The sequence below is a fragment of the Diplotaxodon limnothrissa genome, linkage group LG16 (assembly GCF_057381915.1).
Source record: "Diplotaxodon limnothrissa isolate DT_005_m linkage group LG16, D_limnothrissa_male_GT1.1, whole genome shotgun sequence".
Lineage (NCBI taxonomy): Eukaryota > Metazoa > Chordata > Actinopteri > Cichliformes > Cichlidae > Diplotaxodon > Diplotaxodon limnothrissa.
This window is the reverse complement of record NC_140611.1, coordinates 34115859-34133239: the sequence shown is the minus strand read 5'-3', so window position 1 is coordinate 34133239 and position 17381 is coordinate 34115859. Positions and strand designations below refer to the sequence as shown.

Sequence of the window (17381 nt, the reverse complement as noted above, 5' to 3'; positions counted from 1 at the left end):
TTTGTCAAATAAATCACATCGTGTAAATAGGCAGTGTCTTATTTTTCACCTCATTTTAAGGCTTGCTGCTGATTTATATGTGAAAACTATAACTTTAACTACAACTATAACCAGAGCTGGACTGGAACAAAAGAATCGGCCCGGGCATTTTGACTAGAGACCGGCCCACCAGGTATTATAGGAAAAGCCATAAAGCCTTTGAACGAAAACAAACGCTGTTGTCACAGTGACGTACAGTCTTGTTGGTATATGTATGATTTCTATACATTTTACATCAGATAAAAACTTTGGTTGTAAGATTCAGATAATTATTTGTTAAAAGCGAGACATTTTAAATGAGAAAAAGAAAGAAAAGTATTTCCTTGTGCCCCCCTTTCCCTGTTAATGCCCTACATGGCCCCCTGGCAACACTTTGCTAGACCCGCCCCTGCACAGTTACCAGCTGTCAGCTATGTAGAAAAGGCTCCTGGTGTTATTTGTCTCTCAGAAACAGTTTATGACTTCCCTTCAACTCATTCGTGTCACCTTAAAGGTAAACCTGTTTCTCCATCACCTGTTCAGCTCTGATGATTCAGTAAGGACATCTCCTGGTTTCATCTTCATGTTTCCCTCTCACCAGATAACCAAACCAACATCATGACCAGCAGCTTTTACAGCTGTGGCTCCAGCAAACATCAGCTGATACTAGAAAGTAATATTAAATAAATTCTAACAACAGCTGATCAAGCTTAAACGTGCTGCTGTTGTTTAGCGCGACATCCGCTGGTTTCCCGTTCTGGCGCAAAGTGGGCGATAAACAAGAGAGACCGGACTTGCACCAGAAAAGCCAATCAGCTGATCACTGATCAGTTTCATGATTGAAGTAGCAACAGGAAAGGGAGAGGTGAGAATGAGAGAAGAGGCAGCTGACAGCGTAAAGACGCAGAATAACTCTAGCTTTGTGTCTTTTCCCATTGTAGCTGAAGTACGGGACAAACTGTGTTCCTTCTCAGCTAATTACAAAACGCGTAATATTTTCTCTGAATATGGGACGATTCCGTTTTATATGGGACGATTCCGTTTTTTACTAATTAACCTTATGAATAAAATAAAGTTCACTATCAGTATCATCAAAGCACCCACCCAGCTGTATAGACACTTCGTCATGCTACCTAGCACGCAGTACGAGTTATTGTAACTGACTGTAAAAAGTCAACACAACAAAAATAAACTGCACCTAAACTTGGTTTATATCTGACCCAGATAGACTGCAGGTCATAACTTCTTACCTGAAGTTCAGTTCACCTCTCCTCCTCCTGCCTCTCCTTTCCCTCATCCATCTGCTGGCCTATGTGGTGTTTTTCCAGGTAGGATGGATTCCCAGAACACCACCACCAAACAAATGAGTTATTTTTACACATCTGCCAGCATCTGGCCAATCCACCACCTTTCATTGTTTATACCGTTACTGAAAAAAAAAAAAATCATCAGCCCATAAAAACAAAAAATCACCATCGGCCCACTGGGCAAATGTCCGGTGGGCCAATGGCCAGTGCAGCTATGACTATAACTACATTTGGAAGACAACCTTTCAAGGTCAGAGCAAAGTTTTTTGCAAATTTTTGAGAATGAATCTTTCCAATAAGACAGAGCTTGGATAAGTAAATGTAGGTGAGGTTTGTGTGTTTGTATTTCCAACATCTAAGCAGTCGCATAAATCACAAAAATCAACTCTCTTATGCGTCTGTCTCATTAATAAACTTAAACTGAAAATATTTTTCCATTTCTCTTTATTTGGGCTTCAGCATCCAAATCCCTTCCAATCCTGTCATCCTTTTATTTGAGCAACATTGTCTATCGATCCTGCAGGGTCCATTTTGTGCAGCAGAAAGTGTCCTTGCACCTGAGCAGCACTGATTTCAGAGTGTGTGGCTAAAGCGTGCTTGGCAAAGTGTTCTGCCTCAGAGGCCGGTTCGTCGGGATAAAATCGTCGGAACATCTGGGTGAGCTGCCAGTGGGTGCAATGCCCGATGTACTGCTTCAGATCAACACGGCCAGGTCGGATGAGCGCTGCGTCTAACCTGTGTGCAGATATCATACACAACGCTGGCAGTTAATGGCACTGAAAACACTTCTTATGTTTCACAAGTGAAAGAACAAGTTTTTGTAGCCATGACAAAAAGATTGTAATGTTCATTAAGGAAGCAGAGAGACGTGAGGAAGATGAGGTGATGAAGCTGATCATACAGGCAGGGATGAACAGGTAGGCGTGCACGGATTAATTTAAGATCTGAAGATAAAGTCAATCTAACATTTGATCATGTGATCAGTTATAGTTTATTAATGTATGTAAATTGTCACTATGGATACACAGTCTACTGTGCACATGCATATCAGACCTATGTACTCTGACACTGTGTCACACTGCACTACTCCTTTTTTCCCAGGACACTGGTTATGTCAATCCCTGTACTGCACTTATTTTATTGAGGTAGGCTGCTGTATCACAGTAATATCTCAACTTCACCAGCACTTGGTATGCAGCGCCACCTGCTGTTGGGGTCTTTTATTTTCTTCTAATTCTGTTTCAGTCTCTTCACTGCTTCAATTGTTTTTTTTACATTACATTTTTTACATTTACATTAGAAGCAGCTATATCAGTTTACATGTTGGTACAATGTCACTAAACACTCTTGGCTTCGAACAGTACCTGTCTATGAAGTTGGTAGTCATAAAAACTATTCGGGCCTCCGATGAAGCCACTCCGTCAAGAGAGTTCAGCAGTCCGCTGAAGGTCAGTCGTCCCATTCCCTGATAGGCCAGAGGGTCTGAGAGGCAACAGAAGAAAACACAGCTCAGTGACTTCAAAATTCACCTTCAAACCAGAATGTAACAAATCTGGTCAAATACAGCTTTACAGGTTGCTTCAGTACTGAATATCAGCCTGTTTTAAAACCACAGAGTGGAGCTGATGAACATCTGTGATGTTTTAAACATGTAAAAAGAAATATGTTTGATCGGTTCTGCTGCTCACTCTCAGTGGGAAGCAGGTCTCTGCTGACAAAGGCTGCATCGACATCCTCCAGGAGAATGATGCTCTGCTGCGGAGCCACACTCAGGAGGTGATTCAGGCGGTCGTCTGAAAGTGTTCGGTCACTCAGACTCATCAGACAGATGCTGTAGCCCAGCTCACCAGCCAGCGCCGTGCTGAAAAAACAGCAAGTTACACAGGCATTGGTGAGGTTACACGACGAGTACGCAGCAAGAAGAATAAACCCAAATAAAGCATATACTCACATAAAACTGCTCTTTCCACATCCGGGGGGGCCGTACAGCAGGTAGCCTCTTCTGTAGGGAATACCTGCACAGGTGAACAACCACCATCAGTAGAGGATTAATCACAAAAAACCCTAGAAATTCTTCTACAAAGTAGACAAATTAAAACGTTCGGTAACATTTTTCTTATTAGGTTTTTCTAGAGACCTTCCCTACTCTCGAACAGACTCTGGTAAGGAGTCGGACCAGACCTTCAGCAAAAATCCAAGGGGCTTTTAACAGAAGTGATGTTCATCAATAAAGCGATCAGAAAATCAGCAACTTCAACCAAGAATGGGCAAAGTACCCTGTGAGTAACAGTTTCATGATAACTCAGTTGTGTTCCTTTAATTGTGGTGATCAAGACATTATAATCATGATTAAAATTCATGTCATGTAACATTTTACCTCTATCTGTGTACCATTTGGGATTTCCAATGAAGTCCTTCACGTCATCTACAATCCTTTCTGCAACACCCACGTCCAGCACCACAGAGCTGAGGGGTCTGCGCCGCCGAGGAAAGCCGAAGGGCCGCCACTCTGCACCCATGGCCGTGTACATCACTGTCCTGCCTTCCTCCTGCTTCAGCGCCAGTTCTCTTGCTGCAAAACAGGAATGAAAGCTCAACTAAAAGCCCACTCAAGTATTTTGTCAAGTACAGTTAAGTCTGTAAGTATTTTAGACAAAACTTCACAACTTAGCCCATGTACACCACACACTGTGCACTGAAATTAAGCAATTAAGGGAGGAAACATCCAGACTTCGAGAAGCTACTCGGTGCAAACATTTGGAGGGATGAGCCTCAAATCCCAAAATGTTGATACTGTTCATCTGGATGTAGATGAGCCTCAAAATTCAATGTGATAATTCTGAAAATACATCTGCAATACAGGTGAAAATCTAACTATGTGCACACCTGACTTCATGTGTTGTTAAACTTACCTTCTTGTAAGATATTAAAGAAGATCTGTCTGTCTCTGCCTAAAGCTGTGAAAGTGACAGACTCCCAGGGGGTTCCGGTGTGCAGATCCACCATCTGCTTCTCCCTGGTTCTCTCCACCCTGATCCACTTCCTCCCATACCTGCAGACCACAACGGAAGTCAGTGTCACAGAGAAAGTGGCCAATCAGTTTAGAATACAGGTCTTATAGGTGTAGTGGTATGTGCTATACCAGATGATGTGGTTGCCAGGGCTCGGGTGAAAGTCAAACTGCGTGTGAACCCGTCCGCTCTCGTGCGCCAGGTAGGAGGTCTCCACGCTCAGGTGCTGCGTGTGTTTGGCGTGCTTGGTGATCCAGCTCAGCAGCCAGTTGTAGCTCTTGTCCCTGCTGGGCACCTCCAGAGTGATCATGTAGTGCCTGCGGAAGAAGATCATCCCCACCTGAGCCCCTTTCCTGGCAAGCGCCAGAGCTGTCCCGACCCCGACCAGTCCGAAGCCGGCTCCGAAGTACGGGTTGTCCTTCAAGCCGTCCAGAAAATCCGTCAGGGGCATGGTGACGGCTGCAGTGAGACTCTAGATACCCCCGCAAAAGGAGCTCATCTGAAGACCTGCGTAGTGCAGTAAATAAAGGTTATCGGTCTTTCTTCGTATCCTGACAGCTGCTTGTAGGCTGGAAATACATTTAGCGACAGTTAAGGCTACCCGACTGGCTAAATTACGACAGTTGCGTTGTTTTTTCCCTCGGACTTAATCTCTCACAGCTGCCACTGGTGACTTCATTCATTCTCGTGTTTAAACCTTCATTCAGCCACATAAAATCCCCAAGCGTGCAACGATGCTTCTGCACGGCGACCTTTACTACACTTCCTGTGTTTGATGGATACCGTTCCGACTTTCCACTGGCGCTCACAAATAATGGTCCCCCCTCCTTAGTAATCTATTTTTATGCTCACCTAATTTTGCTAACCTGTTAAGAGAATAACTACGCAACGGTGGTTAATGCACTCTGTGAATTTTAGTTTAAACGGCTTGAACCGCAACAGCGATGAAAAGCTAACAGGGACGCAAAGACTTTGCGATGAGCGTCTCAAGAAGCTAATGAGGGTTAGCTCAGCTAGCATTAAACGCGATGTTATTATTGGCGTGTTTCAATCACTTTATATTATTAATCAGAGCGAGAAAAACTTCAGCTGCTGTAACTCACTGACAGCTAAGGATTTCTATAACAGGCAGTCAGTAAAAGTGGATTCAATGAGGCAGACGGTGCAGCCTTGCGGTTAAACACAGCTGTTGATGTTTTGTTTTTTGGATCCAAAGGACCGTGGAAACCCGGGCAGTAGGTCTGACTCTGAAGTTCATTTTCTACTGTAAGCACCTGCAATTTTGTGCATGTAACCGTGTACCTGTGATGTGTCTTATTACAGTTAGCACTAGTGCAGTAACTTCATCAGTATGAAAGACCACTATGTACTATCAAAGTTATATTAATATCAATATCTGTATGTCATTAATTTTTTCTATATATTATCCCTGATTAAAGGGTAAGTTATACAGTGGGGCAAAAAAGTATTTAGTCAGCCACCGATTGTGCAAGTTCCCCCACTTAAAATGATGACAGAGGTCAGTAATTTGCACCAGGGGTACACTTCAACTGTGAGAGACAGAATGTGAAAAAAAAATCCATGAATTCACATGGTAGGATTTGTAAAGAATTTATTCGTAAATCAGGGTGGAAAATAAGTATTTGGTCACCTCAAACAAGGAAAATCTCTGGCTCTCACAGACCTGTAACATCTTCTGTAAGAAGCTTTTCTGTCCCCCACTCGTTACCTGTATGAATGGCACCTGTTTGAACTCATCTGTATAAAAGACACCTGTCCACAGCCTCAAACAGTCAGACTCCAAACTCCGCCATGGCCAAGACCAAAGAGCTTTCGAAGGACACCAGGAAAAGTATTGTAGACCTGCACCAGACTGGGAAGAGTGAATCTACAATAGGCAAGCAGCTTGGTGTGAAAAAATCAACTGTGGGAGCAATCATCAGAAAATGGAAGACATACAAGACCACTGATAATCTCCCTCGATCTGGGGCTCCACGCAAGATCTCATCCCGTGGGGTCAAAATGATCATGAGAACGGTGAGCAAAGATCCCAGAACCACACGGGGGGACCTGGTGAATGACCTGCAGAGAGCTGGGACCAAAGTAACAAAGGTCACCATCAGTAACACACTACAACGGCAGGGAATCAAATCCCGCAGTGCCAGACGTGTTCCGCTGCTGAAGCCAGTGCATGTCCAGGCCCGTCTGAAGTTTGCCAGAGAGCACATGGATGATACAGCAGAGGATTGGGAGAATGTCATTTGGTCAGACGAAACCAAAGTAGAACTTTTTGGTATAAACTCAACTCGTCGTGTTTGGAGGAAGAAGAATACTGAGTTGCATCCCAAGAACACCATACCTACTGTGAAGCATGGGGGTGGAAACATCATGCTATGGGGCTGTTTTTCTGCCAAGGGGACAGGACGACTGATCCGTGTTAAGGACAGAATGAATGGGGCCATGTATCGTGAGATTTTGAGCCAAAACCTCCTTCCATCAGTGAGAACTTTGAAGATGAAACGAGGCTGGGTCTTCCAACATGACAATGATCCAAAACACACCGCCCGGGCAACAAAGGAGTGGCTCCGTAAGAAGCATTTGAAAGTCCTGGAGTGGCCTAGCCAGTCTCCAGACCTCAACCCCATAGAAAATCTGAGGCGGGAGTTGAAAGTCCGTGTTGCTCGGCGACAGCCCAAAACATCACTGCTCTCGAGAAGATCTGCATGGAGGAATGGGCCAAAATACCAGCTACTGTGTGTGCAAACCTGGTAAAGACCTATAGTAAACGTTTGACCTCTGTTATTGCCAACAAAGGTTATGTTACAAAGTATTGAGTTGTATTTTTGTTATTGACCAAATACTTATTTTCCACCCTGATTTACGAATAAATTCTTTACAAATCCTACCATGTGGATTCATGGATTTTTTTTCACATTCTGTCTCTCACAGTTGAAGTGTACCTCTGGTGCAAATTACTGACCTCTGTCATCATTTTAAGTGGGGGAACTTGCACAATCGGTAGCTGACTAAATACTTTTTTGCCCCACTGTATGCTACAGTGGGGACATTTGGAAGTCTGTGGGTTTTCAGCTTGAAAAGTTCGGGTGTTATCAGTGCATTTCCAGCAACTATGATCATATCAGCACCATTAAGATACCACTTTATTCCAGACTTTTTTTTTTATCTACATGCACAAAATATATATCAAAGTCTAATACTGAGCTGTTGGGCGGGAGGAAAAGAGGAAGACCACCGACAAGACTCATGGATGTAGTGAAGGAGGACATGCAGAGGGTTGGTGTGACAGAGGAGGATGCAGGTTCTACTGTGTTTTCACATGCTGGGAATTAATATCCCATATCATAGTTCAGGAGTGAGATGACAAATGGAACAAAAGAAAAAGCAAACCCTTAATAATGTTTGATTTAAACAAAAAAAAAGAAGTTCTGAATAATATCAAAACTAAAAGCAAAACAGGAATTCACAAGAGTGCGAGAAGGACAAGGAACAGACAGCCCAACACCAAGAACGAACAGGGTTATTTATACACACATGGAGTGATTGGTCGTTAAACACAGATGTGAAACTAATCATAATCAGAATCAGAATACTTTATTGATCCCTGGGGGAAATTATTTTTTGTTACAGTGCTCCATTATAAACCAACATTAAGACAAGACAGACAATACACTAAGAATAGTACAATATATACACGTACATACATAAGTCACTCAATGAGCTGATGCATACAGTCAGAAAGGACTGAAAAGGACAGGAATGTTATAGAGTCTGATGTTTAACTTGTGCATGTGTACCCTAACATGATATTAAATTGTTGTGAAATTTTAAGGCTTTACTCTTTTTATTTTTTTTAGACACAATGGAGACTATGGATTTTCATTGTGAAAAATGTGGACAGAGCTTTTCAGACAGCGGCATGTTTGCCTCTCACCCCTGTTCACAAAGACAAATCGCTTCATCCAGTAAAGTGCAGCTGGACAGATTCAAGTGTTCTCGGTGTGCTGAGGTCTTTTCCAAACCAGCTGCTCTTAAACATCACTTTAAAACCAGCCACAGTGACCCAGACCTGACAGGCCCGTTCTCCTGCTCTGAGAAAGGCTGCTACTTCAGTGTCTCGGACCATGACGAGTATCAAGCCCACATAATGTCTACACATGGCCTCACTCTTGTGCCCTGCACCTACCGGGCTTGTAAAAAGTCATTCCTTACACAAGCTGAGATGGAAAGCCATCGGAAAGGACACATGCCCTTTGGCTGCTTTCACTGCCAGTTTGTCTCTCAAAATGCTAAAACCCTGAATGGCCACCTCTTGGAACACAAATATCTACCAAATAATGCTCAAGGTAAGTGGGCCCTGCGGGGAGGTGGAACTCTCATACCTTCAAACCTTAGCTGTAAGATGGAAATTATGATTATTTTCTCTTAGGGAATGAGCAGGAGCCAACACCGATGGGCTATAAGGAAAGCTGCTTGTCTGAGGTCAGCGTGTCACAAAGAAAAAATCGAGCTTGTGGGCCAGAGGAACAACCTGAGAGGCCAGGTGGCATGAAAGACACGACTTTAGCAGGAGATGCTACATCAGTGCCATCCAAAGGTAAGAACACCTATTATCTGCTTAGTGGATTATTATGGTGACCACTGTAATCAGCTACAACATTAAATCTGACAGTCTGCTTGAACACAGTGGCTCCTGGGCACTCACATGGAAGTCACTTTGACATGATTCTCCTAATTCTGATACATTTGATTTGTATAGTACCAATTGGCACTTTATACACGTGTCAATGATCCTACACTTTGCAGACATTTTCACTAGATGGAGCTTTAGCCAGATGTAGAAGTCATCAAGTAACACCTTTTTTGGGGTTGTATATTGTTTTCTCTTCTTTACTTTTGCACCTTTGTGGTCCAGCTACCCAATTTCGCAGTGCAAGAAACTGCAAAATGACAATCAAAAGCTCTGAGTCTCTAAGATCAAGTCGCTGGTTCTTTGTTATCTCGCCTGCTTCTTCACACCCCTCCCCTGACACTGTTGGTTCCACCATTATGAATTTCTTCCCTCCAGGAAACCACATCATCATCTATTCTGAGATTAGTGTATACCCAGGTTGACCTTCATCCTGCTGTCCTTGTACAACAGGTTCTGCCTGATACTGGCCTGTGCCTTTATAATAAAAATGATGCTGTTCAGTTGCAGTTTTCATTTGACTCAATATCCTTTCCTGCTCTATGACCTCCTAAAGTGCTGTTACCACTGTTTATACCCTAATTGTGCTAATGTTCCTCTCTCTCCACATAACTGGTTGACTGGTCAAGCTAGGACGTTATAAGCTTATTCAAGTAGGAAGGAAATGCTCCACCCTCCACAGTCCAAGTCACGTGATGGCACTTCCTCAAAGATTTGTAATTCTTCCTAGACAAAGCCAATGATGCCTCACGAGACAATATTTGGCAAAAGTGGGGGGGAAATCTGTAACAGGAAAAGTCCTCCAGCAGACTGCAAAGGGAAAGAGGAGAATGAGAAGAAACAGTACAGTAGATGGACAACAAACGAAACTATGGTAGAGTAGGCAAACATTAATGACACAAACACAGGAGTGAAGATGTGATTGAAACATTTAGTTGCAAAGTTGAGGAAAGGTTCAGGTCCACCCTGTATGGCCTTAATTTAAAGGTTAATCAGAAAGGAATGTCCAAAGCCTGCTATTAAAAGTAGACGTGGTCTCCTCAATGCAAACCAGAAGTTAGTTTCATAGTAGACAAAATCTTGTTGGTGGCAACCCCCCAAGCAGGTCAGTGACCATTGTCTTACCACAAAAAACTGCAGAGCTCATGGCTTTCCTGAACTCCAGAGTCCTAAATCCTGTTCTCAATGATCCTACTGATATGTGCTGGAACAATTCGGATCCAGAGAGGCCTTATTTTATAATCTCAAAGTTGTTGCCAAAGTCGCAGTACAGACACCCGTTGGAGTCCCACATCAATGCCCTGAAAGCTAGGAGCTCTTTTGATGCCACAAAAGAGACCTACACATTATTAGACAGATGTTGTGAGTGATTGGTGCCCATCACAAGTGGTTTATTACAAAAAAAACCCATCTCTCATTACTGTTTAACATGACATAAAAGATCTGTTCTTTAATCAAAATGACAGAGAAGGAAAAAACAGTAAACAATGCAAAATATAAACTGTAACAAAGACAACCCATTATTCTTGTAAACGTATATTTAAACTAACATTTTCAATTTGTTTCTATTTAACAGAGTACCTTGCAGAGGGATCAGAGCACATCTATCGCACCCACACCTGCCCCAAGTGTCGTCGCTGCTTCAAGATGCGCTCTCACCTCCAGGAGCACCTTCGTTTGCATTTCCCCGACCCAAGCCTCCAGTGTCCCACCTGCAAGCGTTACTTCACCAGCAAGAGCAAGCTGCGTATTCACAGGCTCAGAGAGGCCGGCGAAAAGATCCACCGGTGCCACTTGTGCGAGTATTCCGCCGTGGAGAGGAGCTCAATCCGGCGCCATCTAATCAGCGTGCACGCCGGAGATGGCGAAAACTGTTACAGCTACATTTGTCCGACCTGTGGGGGAAGCTTTCGCCTGAGCAGCGCATTGAAGGCTCACATGAAGTCACATAACATCCCGTCTGACAGCCAACCCTTGGCCTGCTTTCAGGAGGGTTGTTCTTTCCAGAGTTCTCATCACAAAGACCTCATTAGACACTCTGCCGAGGCTCACGGAGTCAAAGCAGTGGAATGCCGTCATCACGCCTGCGGCGCCCTCTTTAAAAGCGAGACAGACATGGATGATCATTATCGGACGCACCTCGCCTATCACTGCTCAGAGTGCGATTTTTCTTGCTCCAATAAAACAGTCTTCCTCCAGCACCAGCGGCTCGGTCATGCAGGGCCTGAAAAGCTCAGCTGCGACTTCTGCTCCTTTGTCACGTTCAACCCCGTGGAGTTTGAGCAGCACCTCGGGCATCTGCACGCCAACGAGAAGATCCACCGCTGCTCTCAGTGCAGCTACGTGACCTCGCACAAACGGGGTTTGAAGCGGCACATGCTCATGCACAGTGGTGAGGATGGGTTTGGTCACATGAATCCTGCCTTAAAGTCTGGGCATTTCTCCCTTGTGACACAATAACTCTTAAACTTGTTTTTCCTCTTTAAGGTGAGAGGCCCCACAAGTGCAGCCTGTGTGAGTTCAAGTGCCGAGATGAGTCCTACCTGTCCAAACACATGCTCACTCACTCAGATGATAAGAACTTCATGTGTGCCGAATGTGGATACGTCACCAAATGGAAACACTACCTTAACGTCCACATGAGGAAACATGCAGGGGACCTTAGGTACGCACTCAAGAGGTTTCTTACACATCTTTGTTATATTTTAATTTTGGATCTGTTGTGTAAGCTGAGTTTCTTAAGAGCGCAACACCAGAATGCACAGCTGTGGGTCTTTAAGGTGGGGAACAGTGGAGGTGGAAGAAGCATTGTTGGTTCTAGATTCAATACTTCCTGTTTCCTCTCCTAGGTATCCCTGTGATCAGTGTCCATATCGCTGTCACCGCATGGACCAGCTAAACAGCCACAAATTACGGCACCAAGCCAAATCACTCATGTGTGAGATCTGCGCTTACGCCTGCAAGCGCAAATATGAGCTTCGAAACCATATGTTGGCCAAACACTCCGGAAAGGACAGACAGTCCGCCGTGTTCAAGTGCAAATACTGTATGTACACCACCTGCTACCGTCAGGCGCTTCAGAATCACGAGAACTGCAAACACACCAAGCTGAAAGAGTTTCGTTGCGCCCTTTGCTTCTACTCCTCCTTTAGCAGCATCAGCCTTTTCCTTCACAAGAGGAAAACACATGGGTACGTGCCCGGGGACAAAGCGTGGCTGGACAACTACGCTGCAAAGGAGAAGGAGAGGAGCTCGGCTGAATTCATGCAGGATTTTTACAACAAGCCTTCAGTTACTCCACCTTCTGGTACTCCTGGTACTCCTGAAGGTCAAAGAGACCAAGTCCTGCCTTACCACGATGGCAGCAGAGAAACGTCTCCTGCTTCACAACCTGAGGAAGTTTTTGACGTTGTTTCTCAGGAGACCATTACAGAAAGTCCTTCGCCCATCGGCAGTCCTGAGGAATACTGTACCCTCGTTCTAACTGCACTCTCCACCTCTGACTTTCAAAACCCCTCTGAAAACTCTGAAAGGGTTCCTACTTTAGATTCTAACAGGCCCGAGGCGTCACAAGTAAAAGCAGACCTCTCATCAGAGGAACATGATGAAGATATACATGATAGCTACGAGCCTCTAAATAACACAGCTGAACTGGTTGAGCCCGGAGATTGTCAGACACCTGACAGAAACTGTGAAACAATCAGTCCTACTTTTCCACCTGAGCACAGTCAGCCATTACAATCTGAGGTGCGTCTGAATGCTATGAAAAAGTATGACAAGGACCAAGCAGAAGCCATGGTGTTAGAGGGACGGGTGCAGATGCTCGTGGTGCCAGCTGAAGGTGTTTACCGCTGTGAGAAATGCTCTTATGTCACCTGCAGAGAGAGTGCTTTGAAGCACCACTGCCAAGCTCTGTGCCAGGGCAGGATGAAGGGCCACAAGTGTCAGGCCTGCGGTGCGCAGTTCAAGCAGAGGCGGGGCCTCGATGGCCACCTTAAAAAGAAGTGCCCAGCCATGCCACGGAAAACGAGGACATTTGTAGGCATTTCAGAAACAAGTGTTGCTCCAAAGGAGAGCTGTACTGTAGATCAGGAGGGATCCAATTCAGATCAGACAGAGCAAAATAAAATTTCCACTGATCCTGAGTGTTCATCTCATTCTAAGACCTTTGTTAATGATGATGCTGCTACATCCAGTGCATCTGAAAACCAGCAAACCGAAAGTCAGAAGAAACTGATCTCCAGTAACAAACAGCAAAAGTCCCTTTATAGTAAAAAGGGTGGGAAATTCAGATGCAAGCTGTGCAGCTTCTCATCCGTCAGGCTCATAACAATTAAACGGCACCTCTCGACCTGCAGAAGAAGATTCAGGAAAAGGGAGAATGAGACCAATTCAGAAACAGGTGATGAAGGTGGGAATGACTCAATCAAAGAAAGAGAAGAGCTGGTGGAGAAACTCGACGAAGATCTTGTAAAAGTTTCTAAGAAACGTCAAATTTTTGGCTGTCCAAGCTGTGCATTTAAGTGCAGTCAGAAGAGAGCTTTAGACAGCCATGAAAGAAAAGGCTGCATGAGGCCTGGTGAAGTACAGTGCGCTCTCTGTTCATTTGTAGCCAAATCTAAAGTTTCTTTGACCCGACACAGTTTATGTAGTCATGGCAAGGAAAAGTTCGGTGCTGCCAAACCCAAACGTTTGCACTGCCAGCACTGCACTTTCAGCTGCAAACAGCAGCGCTGCATGACGCAGCACATTGCACTCAAACACAAAGGTGCACGACCTCACCGCTGCCGCTTCTGCCCCTTCAGCACCACGCGGCGCTACCGCTTGGAAGAGCACGAGTCTCTCCACACAGGTGTCGGCCGTCACCGCTGTGACGTGTGTGACAAAACCTTTGGGGCGGTGACCAAATTGCGCCAACACAAGAGACGCATTCACGACAAACTGCCCACGCACTTCTGCTCGTTGTGCGACTTCAGCAGCTACACGCTCGACGACGTGAGACGCCACAACCGCAGATGCCACACGGGGGAGCTGCAGCACGTTTGCACCCACTGTGACGCTCAGTTTAGCTCAGAGGTCGCTTTGAGAAACCACTGCAAGCGTGTGCATCAGCTCCAGGTGCGTTTCTCATGCAAGCAGTGTGACTACACCTGCAGCAGCGACATCACACTAAGGGCCCACCAGCAGAGCAAGCACCCCCAGGTGAAATGCAACACCTGCCAAGAGTCATTTGAAACTAAGGAAAGCCTCGAGCTTCATCAGACAGCTCACCTGGCGCATCAGTGTCACGTGTGTCCCTTTGCTACCAAAACGAGGCAGCTGCTGGCTCAGCACCTCTTGAGCGAACATGAGGAGGGACCTGCGGAGGACAAGGCACTGAGGTGCAGCACCTGCCAGTTTGCTTGTCACCATCAGCTGGTCCTGGAGCAGCACCTCCGCTCGCACGGAACCAAGCGCTTGTACAAATGCACCGACTGCCAGTACTCGACCCGGAACAAGCAGAAGATCACGTGGCACATTCGCATCCACACTGGGGAGAAGCCTTACAGCTGTGAGGAGTGCAGCTACACTTGCACCGATCCATCGAGGCTGAAGGTACCAAACAAGCTTCCATAGATCCCAGACAGTTGGTTCTGTTCATCTGTATCCACGTCCACTGAAAAAACTTCTATCGACACGTTGCTTTTAGATAATGCAGGATGCTAAATATTCAAAGCAACTTTATTACTAAAAAAACAAGTCAAACAAGCAAAGCTGGCTGGAGAGTTTGTTAATACAACTTAAAGGGTTAACTTGGACTAAGACACAAGCTTGGAAAACAGGAGGGTGAACAAACCCACAAGTGGGCAAAAACTGAGGGGAGGAAGGAGCTGAATGTAGGCTGGGGATGGATTGGATTGAAGTAATAGCCAGTAATGATAGGCTAGGTGAGGACAGAAACCACAGTAAGACATCAGAGAAAAACAAAACAGGACTAACTAAAATATCAAATACAGAGACATTACACGGCACGTTAAACAGAGGCAGTGGAGCACAAAAGTAGCTTAAAGTTGAGACAGAGAAATGGCGAGGAAACTAAAAACACAAGAAGGAATAAAAAAAACAGGTTTTGAAGCTCAATAAAAACAAAAGAATTAAAAATGTAATTTATAAATAGTGGTGTGTACTTTCAAGCAGGATTTAGGCTCCAGGTGTCTTCACAGTTAAACTTGGCTTTTCCGTATTATGAAGATGTTCATTTCATGCCAGCGTGCATCAACTTGGCATCTTATGCTGCAGAAATAATGTGATCTGGAGCTGGTTATGTTTGAGATTGGAAATCAGCAGGTTTACTGACCAGTCAGTTCCCTGGAAGATGGCATCATTTGTAGCTAGAATCATAAATCCGGGTTAGTATAGTTTGAGTTAGTGAAATGATAAACATTTCATGTAACTATTGAGCCTGATTTCTGATCTTAGGCTCACAGAAGCCAGATGAGTTAAATTTGCTTTATAGCACAGAACAGGACCAAGAGCAGTAAATGGGAACAAAACGCAGTAAAAACTAAACGGGTATCTGTAAGACGACAACAAAACCGCTGAGACCAACATGTTAAAAGTTAAAAACAAAGAACGATGGCAGAAGCGTTTACAGTGTCTCTGGTTGTGTAGTTACTTATTGAGGCTCATTTTGAGTCTTTCCATGAAATGGAGCACAATGAAAGCAATAACAGGTCCCTTTTATTTTATTTTTAATGTTTTTATAGCTTCACATGAGAGTTCACCAAGAAGAGAAGAAGTACCTTTGTCCAGAGTGTGGCTACAAGTGCAAATGGGCGACTCAGCTGAAATACCACATGACCAAGCACACAGGTATCAGAGGTGGCTGTTTTCACCCCTAAAAATGCAGCTGAAGAGCTGCTGTTGGAAAATGAGACGTTACATTTATTTACCATACAGCTCAGGCAGATATGATGGTTATAAACTGAACACAAAACACAAACTGACAGTCCACATGCTTATCTGATGTATCCAAACTGCATACTGGACAGTCTAATTTAGGAGTGTCAATCATAAGGCCCGGGTGCCAAAATCAGTCCAGCCCACTGGAAAGCTTTAGAAATTCCCATATACACACACAATCAGTTAAATAGCTCCTTCTAGTGGTCAGAGGTGAAAACAAACCAAATGTCTCCTGCAGAAAGGCATAAAGTGAAAGTTTCTAATTTAATGTTGCAATATGTCTAAGTTATAAAGTGATTTGGTTACATTTTTAAATAATGTTTGTCATCTGCAGGAGAGAAGCCGTACGCCTGTGATGAGTGCGACTACCGCACCAACAGAGCAGACGCCCTCCGCGCACACTGCGACACACAGCACTGTGATGTGCGCCCTTATGTTTGCGAGAAGTGCGGCAAAGCCTTCAAGACTAGCTTCATACTGAAGACCCACCAGCGCCAGCACAGCGACGACAGGCCATACACGTGCGGTTTGTGCCAAAAGGCTTTCAGGTGGCCTGCGGGTCTCAGACATCACTACCTGTCTCACACCAAGCAGCAACCTTTCAGCTGTCGCCACTGCTCCTACAGAGCCAAGCAGAAGTTCCAGGTGGTCAAGCATCTGCAAAGGCATCATCCAAACATGCCAGCAGAGGAAGGTGTGGTAAGAGACTCAGAAGCTGGAGGCCTCACCCTGAAGGAGGCTCTAGAGGGGACTCTGGATAAAAGAGCAGAAGAAGCAGCCAATGAGCTGCTTCCACCAGCCAGTGAGGTACAGGAGGTTGCTGAAGAGGTCGAGCTAGGATTAAACCCTGAAGAGAGAGAGTAACTGGTGACATAGCTGGTAAATACTGATGTTTGATTAGTTGATTTTAAAGTCTTGCCAAGCCTAATAAGACACTTAGTACACATATTAAGAGAGAATGTAAAGACGGGTCATTTATTTGAACAATAAACAGTTTTTTTATATCCTATCTTGTGATAATTTCCTATAATCAGAATATAATTGTATTAATGAGAAAATCACCATATGAGATGCCACAACTGTGCTGCCAGTCCAGAAACTCTTAATAATGCAAAATACATTGTTTACAAAAATTCAACACTAAGAGAAATGGAAGTCCTGGAAAAAATAAACAAAAGAAGAAGAAAACAAAGATTCCTTAAAAACAAATTCATGAAGCCAAGGCTGAAAACAGGACTGCTAGGAACTCTTAGCTTAATAAGCCAAAAGCAACTGAGGAATAAAGCTGCTGCTGATGAAGGAGAGAGAGTGCTTTTTGCAGTTTGCTTTGGATGAGATAAGGATGGATGAGAGAGCATAGAGCAGCTTAATGAAAATGATAGAAAAATATGAAAA

General features: G+C 44.5%; 2 protein-coding genes across 3 annotated transcripts; one reads left to right on the top strand and one right to left on the bottom strand.

Annotated features, from left to right (window-relative positions):
• Nucleotides 1-1764: 1764 nt before the first annotated feature.
• Nucleotides 1765-5086, bottom strand: bcs1l (BCS1 ubiquinol-cytochrome c reductase complex chaperone). 2 transcript variants are annotated; one of them, XM_085374405.1, is made up of 8 exons: nt 4995-5086; nt 4468-4843; nt 4238-4377; nt 3703-3897; nt 3277-3340; nt 3014-3186; nt 2690-2807; nt 1765-2060 (listed from the first exon to the last, which is right to left on the bottom strand). In XM_085374405.1, the coding sequence occupies exons 2-8, from the start codon at nt 4785-4787 to the stop codon at nt 1808-1810; spliced, it is 1263 nt and encodes a 420-aa protein (XP_085230531.1). In that variant the 5' UTR covers nt 4788-4843; nt 4995-5086; the 3' UTR covers nt 1765-1807. The 2 variants fall into 2 exon arrangements, with proteins under 2 accessions (XP_085230531.1, XP_085230530.1); XM_085374404.1 differs by having other exon boundaries at nt 4468-5086.
• Nucleotides 5087-5164: 78 nt separating this feature from the next.
• znf142 (zinc finger protein 142) lies at nt 5165-16951 on the top strand. Its single transcript, XM_085374178.1, has 8 exons — nt 5165-5602; nt 8212-8700; nt 8784-8951; nt 10621-11436; nt 11532-11709; nt 11894-14639; nt 15791-15896; nt 16321-16951. The coding sequence occupies exons 2-8, from the start codon at nt 8217-8219 to the stop codon at nt 16848-16850; spliced, it is 5028 nt and encodes a 1675-aa protein (XP_085230304.1). The 5' UTR covers nt 5165-5602; nt 8212-8216; the 3' UTR covers nt 16851-16951.
• The last annotated feature ends 430 nt before the right edge of the window (nt 16952-17381 follow it).